The 9,878-nt window shown below is 47.9% G+C and overlaps 1 protein-coding gene across 6 annotated transcripts in view; it reads left to right on the top strand.

The window, feature by feature from the left end:
* The window catches only part of GOLGA1 (golgin A1), a 37,679-nt gene that overhangs the window by 21,220 nt on the left and 6,581 nt on the right, over positions 1 to 9,878 (top strand). For all 6 annotated transcript variants that reach the window (XR_003048234.1, XM_025051301.1, XM_025051302.1 and 3 more), the window contains 7 exons: positions 1,421 to 1,516; positions 4,107 to 4,202; positions 5,096 to 5,245; positions 5,788 to 5,883; positions 8,468 to 8,557; positions 9,314 to 9,416; positions 9,547 to 9,707. Coding sequence is in view for 5 of the 6 variants with exons in the window: in XM_025051301.1 (XP_024907069.1) it covers positions 1,421 to 1,516; positions 4,107 to 4,202; positions 5,096 to 5,245; positions 5,788 to 5,883; positions 8,468 to 8,557; positions 9,314 to 9,416; positions 9,547 to 9,707 (792 nt within the window). In the remaining variant the exon portion in view is untranslated. The remainder of the gene's footprint in view (positions 1 to 1,420; positions 1,517 to 4,106; positions 4,203 to 5,095; positions 5,246 to 5,787; positions 5,884 to 8,467; positions 8,558 to 9,313; positions 9,417 to 9,546; positions 9,708 to 9,878) is intronic.

Genomic DNA, 9,878 nt, shown 5'->3' with positions numbered 1-9,878 from the left:
GCAGGAATTGCCTTGGGCGGCAAGCAGACTCCTTCGCTGAGGGAGGCTATTGAGCACACTGACCTTTTGCCCAGTGGAGTAGGTGAACTTGCTTTCTAGCCAAATGTGAGATGATTATCTGCCCACATTCTGCTCCTCCTCCTCTTAGTAGACCAAGGATTGGCCGCCTCATGACAAAGGTGACAAAGCCAAGGCCTCAGGCCTAGATTAGACCCTCACTTTCTGTCTTAAGTTAGTTTCAACTAAATATCTCCATCTCCAGTGCTTTAGGGCTTCCAGCCGCTCCAGCCTAGCCCATATTAGCCGTCTCCAGACTGGCCTACCCAGCATCAGTCTCCCCTCCTTCACCCTCTGACAGTCTTCCATGCTCACTACCAGACTGATCTTCCTAAACTTAAATATCTTCCACAGCTCCCCTGCAGTCTGCAGTGAGAATAATGTGGGTTTTGGGGTGTCAACTGATTTCTAGAGCTAGACCGCTTAGGTTTATATCTCGCCTCTACTGTTTACTAGTTTGTGACTTAGAGCAAGTAACGTAATCTCTTTGTGTTTATTTTTTCCCCTGTAAAATAGGTTTAATGATTGTACCAAATGCATATAATTGTTATTAGGTTTAAATGAGTTACAATATGTGAAGTGCTTAGAATGAGGCTTAGAACATAGTAGGATCTCAGTATATATGAGCTATTCGTAGTATAATGATTGTTATTGTGCCATCATCATTATTATAAAGTTTAGTCTACATGGGAGTTACTAAGAGTTTAGTTAAGGTATATATTTCTGGCCCTACCCTCAGAAATTCTGATTTCAGTAGGCCCAGAGTAAAGCCTCAGGTTTAACAGCCACCCTTCTAGGTAAGTTTTAATGCCAGTGTTTGGACAATGCCTGTTTGGAAAATATTGTCTACAGAATTAAATTCAAGCTCCTTTCTATAGCGTAAAAAGTGTCTAATGATCTGGCTCATTGCCTAACTTTCTAGTCTTATTTTTTGATCTGAGCTCACCATCACTTTAGCTTTTGGCAGCTGTAGCTCCCCAGATATCCCAGGCTGCTTCACGCCTTCACTGGTCATCCCTCTGCCTGGATGCTCCCTCCACCCCAGGCCACCTGTAAATTATGAAGCCTTCTACTTGCCTGAAACCCTGAGTATCACCTGCTCTGTGCTCCTTCCTTGTGGGCTCTATTGCATTCTGTTATATAATTTTTTGTTAGTCTTTTGCCTCAGCCTAAAGGTAAAAGGACTGTGTCAAATTTATCTGTGTATACTTTACGATGTGTAAATTATATCTTAATTAATTGAGGGAGGTTTAAATGTATTTGTGTCCCTTGCGCCTTACAAAAATCATAGTATGGTATAGATATCAGCAAATGTTTATTCAATGGAGGAAAGACTTTTATTTTACTCTCTTTCAACTTACAGAAAACAGTTGCCGAGCAGAATTTGGAGGATACCAGACAGCAGCTCTTGGCAGCCAGAAGCAGCCAGGCCAAGGCCATTGACGTCCTGGAGACTCGGGTACTGACTTCACTCCCAATGATTGCGATGTCTGGGTGGTAACTTGGTGGATAGCACGATTGTGGCTGAGGATCCCCTTGGGTCAGAGGTTTTCTTTTGAAAGGAGTATTTTTGGAATCTTACTTATGTAAGATTGAGTTAGTCATTTTCTTTCTTCTTGCCACATTACCATCATTATTCCACAAAAAATTGTCCTTATTTATTTCCTTTCATCCCCATTCTTTTTCCTCCCATAGGAAACCATTCCGACGTGGTTAATAGAGATCCTTCTGTTGTTGGGTTACCCTGAATTGGGTGGCATTGTTTGTGTCCATGTGTGTTTATGTAAATGACACAGCTATGCATGTGTCTTCTGTTACTTTCAACTGCTCCATCTTCTCTCTCTGTCCACTTCATTGTACTTATCTACTCTACGTTGTAGTTATCTACTAGATGCTAGACATCCAGATTGCCTTCTTTCTGTCACCGCAGACCACACTTCAGTGAGCATCCTTGTTCCTGTCACCTTGAGAAGAGAGAATGCAGATGACCTAATGTGCCTAACAGGACATAGATGTTCCAGTAGGGCTGCACCTGGCTCTGCTCCCCTGGCATGATTGAAGTTTCCTGTATCTGCACTTCATCCTTTTCCAGCATTGGCATTTCCCCATGGAAATTTTTTTGGCCAGTTTAACGAGTGTAAAGTGGTGGAAGAGGCAGAGGGTCTCTGTGGGGCCCCTTTAATAGGGGCACCGCTCCCGTTCCCAACGGCTCTCCCCTCATGACCTAAGTGCCTCCCAAGGACCCCACGTTCTAATAGCATCGCATCAGGCATTAGGATTTTGGCATATGAATTTTGTGGGGACACAGGCTTTCAGACCATAGCAAATTTAGCTCATTTTTTATATCTTTCTTATTTCCTGATACATATATTTTAAGGTATATTTTTCTCTAAATATAGCTTTGTTTGTTATAATTCCATTCTCTTTCTGAATATCCAGTTTTTTGTTGTGGTAAAATTTACCATTTCAACCATTTCTAGGTGTACATTTCAGTGGCATTATGTACATTCACGTCGTCGTGCAGCCATCACCACCATCACCTCCAAAACTTTTTCATTTTCTCAGACAGAAATTCTGTACCCATTGAAACAATAACTGCCCATTTTCTCCTTCCCACAGCCCCTGACAACCGTGATTCTACTTTCTGTAACTATGATTTTGACAAATCTAAGTACCTCACATTAGCAGAATCATGCAATATTTGTCCTTTTGTGTCTGGCTTATTTCACGTAGCATAATGTCCTCAGGTTTATCCATGTTGTAGCATGTGCCAGACTTTCATTCCTTTTTAATGCCGAATAAGGCATTGTAAGGCTTTCATTCCGTTGTATGCATATACCACGTTGTGTTTATCCATTTGCCAGGGGACATTTAGGTTGTTTCCACCTTTTGGCTGTTGCGGATATGATGCTGCTTGAACATTAGTGTAGCACAGTGAACAGGCTTTTGTATGGGTTTATACTTTTATTTCTCTTAGGTATATACTAGAAGTGAAATCGCCAGGTCATATGATACCTCTATAGTTAACCTTTTGAGGATCTGAAATCTTCCCTGAGTTCTGCCTCTAAGTGGGACTTGGGTAGATATTTTCTGAACCCAGGAGTTTAAAAAACTTGGTTTCAGTCCTGATTCTACCACTAATAGAATTTATGATCACGGACAAGTAACGTTACTGATCTCCCCTATGGAAGTACTCACATTCTTCTCATGGAGTTGTTTCAGTTACGTCATGTGATGTGAATGTGTCTGAGGAACCACGATACCTAAAAACCCCCTCCTCTCACTGGGTGCCTACGTCTCCTTGAAAAAGCTGCAGCTTTTATGCTTAAGTTTTCATAATAAAGCTCCCCAAGGGCAGACCTTCGTTCATAAACATGAGGACTTTGTCAGAGAAATTGACAAAGAGAGCTCAAGTCAGATAAAAATACCCCACTAGAGAGTGAAATCAAGCTAAGTGCTAGACAGTGTGTGAGCATCTTGTCCACAGGGCAGCTTCGTGTCTAGTGCGGGGCCAGGTACGTAGTGAGACTTAGTCAATATTTGTGGAACGAATGAAACCAAAGTTTGTGTCGTCGTAGTAATTAATCCTCCTGCTGGGAATCTATCCTAAGGAAGCAATTGAAATCAGGTCAAAAAATTTTGCATGAAAATGTTAACGGCCGAATTATTTTTGATGAGAAAACAGAAAACAACCTCAGTGCCAGTACAGTAGGCAGTGGTGCAGTAAATTCTGAAATATCCCTTGAGAAAATAACCTAAGGTCTGGAGGCTACATGGAAACACAGAAGGAAACTTGAGTGAGGAGAAACAATACAAAATGTTACTAGAATTGTATACAAAATTATTTTTTAAAAGTCATAAAAATAGACTGGAGAAAATACATTAGAAAGATAATGTTTTATAATAGTAGACTTATGGGTATCTTTTTCTGATTTAAAAACTTTCTGTAGTGTACCTGATTTCTAATTTAAATGGATTTGGTTTTTAAAGCCATTTATTTCATTCCTCAGCTTCTTTCGAATGAAAAGATGCTTCTGTTTCCCTCTCAGGTGAACGATCTAGAGCAGAGCCTGCAGGCCTCTGAAGAGAAGCTGAAGCAGAGCGCTGGCGTTGTGGCAGCTCAGGAGGCTCAGATTCAGGAGCTTGTAAGTGATGATTGTGGCCGCCATGTTCTGGGCCCCTGATTCTTTCCCTTTCTGCCTTTGCAGATGCCCCAAAGTCACTCCTAACTTCTGGAATGGTTTCTGGACCTGACTTTAGATACAATTGTGCTGGATATGAGCAGGTGGGCAGCTGCAGGTAGAGGGAGTCAAGACCTGCTGGAAGGTCTGAGTCACTCAGAGAGGGAGTGACTGGCTAATTCCCACCTGCCGTGGGGCCCGGCCTAATTCTGGGAGCTGGCAGTGGTAGCTCTGCTGGCACTCAGACTCCAGCTGGCAGCCAGGGCTGCGGAGAACAGGTCCAGGCTCTGGGGAGAAGATGGCAAGGGTTTGGCCTGTCATCACAGCCTCAGGAGAGCTGCTGAGTTAGAAACTAGAGAAATAAAAATGGCGTTCATTGCATGTGTGCCTTGTCCCAGGAACTGCTAGTACTGTGTGTGTCACATTTAGTCCTTGCAGCAGACCCAGGAGGTATGTACGGTTGTCCTCCTTCTCTATAGGAAGCAAGCTTAGAAACACTAGGCCATGGTCTCCCAGCTAATAAAGGGCAGAACCCTCATCCTTGAGTCCAAGGCCTTGTCTTCATTGCTCTCTCAGTAGAGGGCAGCACTGAGTAGGGAGGAGGGTGAGAGAGGGCTGTGCCTCAGGACTGACTGTTGCCCAGAGCTATGCTCCCAGAGCCGAGACTAACCCCACACTCCAGTTTCCAAGTAGGCGGGGGCCCGGGGCAGTAGGCAGAGCCTGCAGGTGGGGACCTCAGCAACACCCAGGCTGCAGAAGGTCAGAAAGGTCCACCCATCTTTGGATCACCGAGAAATGAGAAACGGAGTGAGGCCCCTGTTGTCACCCTGAATAACTGTCGTCCGGTACCCCCACAGGCCGCCGCGAACAAGGAGAGCAGCCGCGCACAGCAGCAGGCCCTCGCCCTGCGGCAGCAGTGCACAGAGCACCTCCGCGTGCTGGAGGCCCAGCTCGCTGCCCTGGAGCAAGCGCGTGCCGCCGACCAGGCGGCTGCGGAGCGCGAGGCGGTGAGCGAGGAAGGGAGCGGGCCGGGCTGATCTGCACCAGGTTCGCGCGTGGCCGGGCCGCCAAGTAGTGTGACAGGAGGACCAGCCCGCTCCGGACCGGGGAACCACTTTTTAGAGTTTTTGTCTTTCCAACAAGATGCCTGCTCACGAGACCAGATGTAAAAAGGCTGCTTTTAGAAAAACCACAAACCGATGGGTTTTCTTTTTCCTTGGGTGGCACAGGACTTCTTGACACTTCATGAGCAGTGCCATCAGCTTCTTCCTGCCTTCTTTCTAGAATTCATATTGTTCTTCACTAATGGCTTCTCCATTTCCCTGGTCCCTCTCCCTGTTCCACGGTCTTCAGAATCAAGGGCCTGTTTCTTATGAGGAGTTTGTGAGGTGGTTCTCCCCACACCCCATTCTCATCTCCCATGCCTGCGGTGAACAAAAACGGGGAAGAGGGGCATTTTTAAAGGTTCCATGTCAAAGAGATAGGACCATGCCCAGGGGAAATGTGGTAAAGATCTTTCCTTTCAATACGTGCTTCTCTTAATTTGCAGAGAGAGCTGGAGCAAGAAAATACAGCCCTTAAAGAAAAGAAGAATGAATGCGAACTTTCTTTACAGCATCACCAGCTTGAATTAAAGAAGCTAAAGGTATTTACCTAATTGATTCAGTTTCATGAGAGCGTTGTGTCTTTTACTTGGAGGAGTGGAACTAGCATTTGTTCAATAGTTGTTAGGCATTTGCTAGAAATTGTCACCTCTTTAACTGCTCTCAATGACTCATGACGATAGGAAGAATTACGATGATTTTGCAGTTAATGTCATTGAGGTTCCGAGTGCAAGTCATCTGTCCAAGTCGCATAGTCAGAGGTGATGCTGGTCTGACTTTTCACTCCACAGAGGCTCAGCCCTTCCTCTGTGTCGTCGTCACTAACTGCCTGAAAATAATGCTGTCAGTACCACCATTGGCTCTAAGGCAGGTCCTCAGGTCTTCAGGACCTTATTCATTTGCATCAGGGACCCCGAACATAAATGAGGAGACAGTCCGCTGGATTGCTTCCCTTCTCTTCCTGAGAACTCGGTCTTTATCAGGTGCTGCTCCCTTCGTGTCCTGGACATAACTGGATGCGGAGGAGAGAGATTCTGTCACTTACTTATAGGCCTCCAGGCTCCCAGCCCCTTTCGTAGCAGATGCTGGGTCGTTGCAGTAAAGCTGTTTAAAAAAACAGTGAATGAGTTTAATAGCAGATTAGAACTGGCAGGCACACACAACTGAGTCTGTGTGGCTCTAAAGTCTGTGCTGCTGCCTCAGAGCCACATGCGATCCAAGACCGTGGGATTCGAGGCTGCCTGGCACAGCTCAGGTTTGCAGCAGGAGCCACCAGTCTGCCCCTGGGGATGATTCCTCTGAGAGGCCCAGGGAACAGCTGTTTTGAAAAATATGGATACAAACAATTCTAAATATGTGTGCACTTAAAAGAGTGTTTCAAAATACTGGAAGCAAAGATCGACAGAACTAAAGGGAGCAAGAGACAAATCCATGATCACAGTCGAAGAGTTAGCATGCCCCTCTCTAACTGACGGAATGAGGAGACAAAAGACAAAACGGAAAGCAGGTTTGAACAGTACTCTCCACCTACTCGACCTAATTAGCTTTTATGGAATCCTCTCCCTAACGACAGCAGAATATGTATTCTTTTCAAGTGCCCTGAGAAGACTGTAGGCCAAGTCACAAAACAAGTCTAAATATCTGAGGACTGCAGTCGTTCAGGGTATTATCTCACCAAATGATAGTAAACTAGAAATCTAAGGTATTGAGAAAATTCCCCAAACATTTTAAAATTAACCACACTTTAAGTAGCCTGGCTTTTAAGTTACCGACTCTCAGCCCACACCATCCTTTTATATTTTGCTTTGCGATGCCGCACCTGGGACTCTGCACGCCACGTTTCTGCTTGTCCAGCTGGCTCCATGTGAGTGCTGCCAACAGGGGAGACTCGAGGAAGACTGGAAGGCAGGAGCGGGGAGGAAAAGACCTGCTCCTTCCTGTCAGCTTCCTGCTCTGAGCAGTGCCACTTCTAGTTTCTTGCTGAAGCAGTAGCTGCATTCACGTTGCAGTTTTTCCAGCACTTGGGGCTGAATTTATTCACTGTCCTCTCCACCAAACACACAAGTGCCAACTGAACAGTGCATCCCCGCCCCGGGAGGTCTGTGCCAGATCTGTGGGGCTCCTCGTCTTAGTCCTAGGGAACAAGTTTAACAGCAGATTAGAACTAAAGAGGGAATTAGTGAAATGGAAGAAAGGGCAGAATGAAATACAGAAAAGGAATGACAAAAGGCACATAAGATACTTCGAGATGTTCTATCGTGTGGCATTGGAGATACTGAAGATGAAACAAACGAGACAGGAGTGTCCTCGAAGAGATAATGGCTGAGGATTTTCCACAGTGACGAAAGCCATCCAGTCACAGGCACAGGTGTGATCATCCTTACAAAGCCAAACAGGATACATTTACAATCCATACGCAGACACAGCATGGTAGTAGAAAGAAAACCAATAAAACGAAAACAGTCACCAACAGACATGCACCTAAAGAAAGTACTAAAGAGCATCTTTCAGCCGAAGGAAAATTCTGTATGGAAGATGGAAGGGGGTAAGAAAGAATGAAGAGCAATGATTATTGCAAGTATGTACAAGAGAAGAAACAGAAAATCTGACCCCCTGTATGTCATTGGTGGTCCAGTCAGGAGAAAGGGACCACCCATTATTGAGAATTTATGTTCTAATGTAGTTTTTATTCCAGCACTGAAACAGTTAAAAGATAATACAAAAGTAGCAACTGAAGGAAGGAGCTGATTATTTTTCCTGTGGCCAGATTTTTCCGGTCCACTACACCATTCACATGGGCCTTCTGTGTTGATTTCATTAGACCAGCTCTTCAAATTCTAGGTCCCCCAGCCTTGGCCAAAGTACTGGCTTCTGTGCCTATGGGACAACTGAGCCTCGGTAGTGTGCTGGTTTCTAGAGGGGTCAGTGGGTTGTCCACCGGGACAGTTCTCAGAGGAAGAGAGAGGGCATTGCGGCACGAGGGCAGCCTGCGCACCGGGGGGCGCAGGAGGAGTAGTGGTCTGCCCCTGCAAGACGGCAGCCCCTCTGCAGGCTTCACATGACATGCACGGCGAAGTGCGAGCTGAGTTCGGGGGCCCAGTCTCCTACCTGTTCTCTGGGTTGTAGGAAGAATGGAGCCAAAGAGAAATTGTGAGCGTGGCAATGGCTCAAGCTCTGGAGGAGGCACGGAAGCAGAGGGAAGAGTTCCAGCAACAGGTAGGCTCACTTCTGTCCCAGGTGGCACCAGCCTGCCTTCCCATCGGTCTAGGGCAGGGTGGACATAGGTCACAAGAAGGACAGCAGCTGCGTGATTCCTTTGACGTTTCTAGGAAGGTGGGAGAAAGTGTTATAAAGAAACCCCCACCCCGTAGGAATGCCCTTTAGACAGTGACGGTCAGTTATTACGACATCACCTGAGGAAGAGCCCGTGCCCAGGTACTCGCGGGCTCTCTGTGCGGTGGGCATGAGGTCGGGCTTCTGGCAGGGTGGGAAGAGCCTCCCTGTGAAGACAGACTTGGCATCGGGCCCCAGGATTCTAGTGGGCTGGCTCAGGCCTTGGGCAGATCCTCAACAAACCCGAGTCTCCGCGTTGCCTCTGAAAAGACTAGGTTGGTGACACCCTCCAAGACATCATAGTGAGGTCATGTATAGCAAACTCTGGGCATGTCGCAGGCACTCGGGCCCTGAAGTTATGGTTATAACAGCTCGTTGGAAGGCTGGGCAGGGTGGCCGCGTCCCTGGGGGCCCAGTGCAGCCAGAGGGGCAATGCGGGTGGTTGACCCGGCAGGGTGCCTGCCGAAGAGACTGGGTTTGCGCATTTTGGGGGGAGCAGGTCAGCCTGGGGTCAGCTCTAGGCTGTGGACTCCAGGGACAGATTCCTGGGGGACCATGGGGAGTGGAACATGGAGATTCCTGCGGAGGAGATGCGGCCTCTGCTGCCAGCCTTCCCCTCTGGTCGGGTTTCTCCCCAAGGCTGCTAACCTGACAGCCCTAGTAGACGAGAAGGAGCTGAGTGTGCGGGAAAAAGCCGAAGCGCTTCTGCAGAAAGAGCAGGAGATTCTCCAGCTGAAGAAAGGTGAGGAGTCTGCCCCTGGCCGAGCCCTGTCACCCATTCCCGCCCAGCACCCCCACCTTGCGGCAGCCCATCTGGGAGCAGAACTCGCCGGACTCACGGTGCCCACCCGCCTCCCCTCTGCCTGGCCCAGGTCACGACGCGGCCCTGCTGCACACGCACCAGCTGCAGACCGAGCTGGAGGCCCTGCGGAGCCGGAGGGCAGAGGAGCCCGAGGCGGCCGCCGTGCGGGAGGGCCTGCTGAGGCTGCCGGGCCGGGGGCAGGGGCTGGTGCTCTCTGACAGCGAGCCTCTCGTGAGTGCCACGGGCGAGTCCCCTGGGGCAGCCATGTGCTGCCGGACGGAGGGTGGGGGGCTGGCTGCCGCACTTTGCCAGGAGGGGGCGGCAGTGGGAGGACACAGGAGCGCTGGGTTTACTGACCGGGGTGTTGTGTGCTTCGGCTTCCTTTCTTTAAAGCGTGGGGTG

The sequence above is a fragment of the Pteropus alecto genome, unplaced genomic scaffold, assembly GCF_000325575.1.
Source record: "Pteropus alecto unplaced genomic scaffold, ASM32557v1 scaffold67, whole genome shotgun sequence".
In the NCBI taxonomy this organism is placed as follows: domain Eukaryota; kingdom Metazoa; phylum Chordata; class Mammalia; order Chiroptera; family Pteropodidae; genus Pteropus; species Pteropus alecto.
Note: the sequence above shows the minus strand (reverse complement) of the source record. Positions and strands in the feature narration are given on the sequence as shown.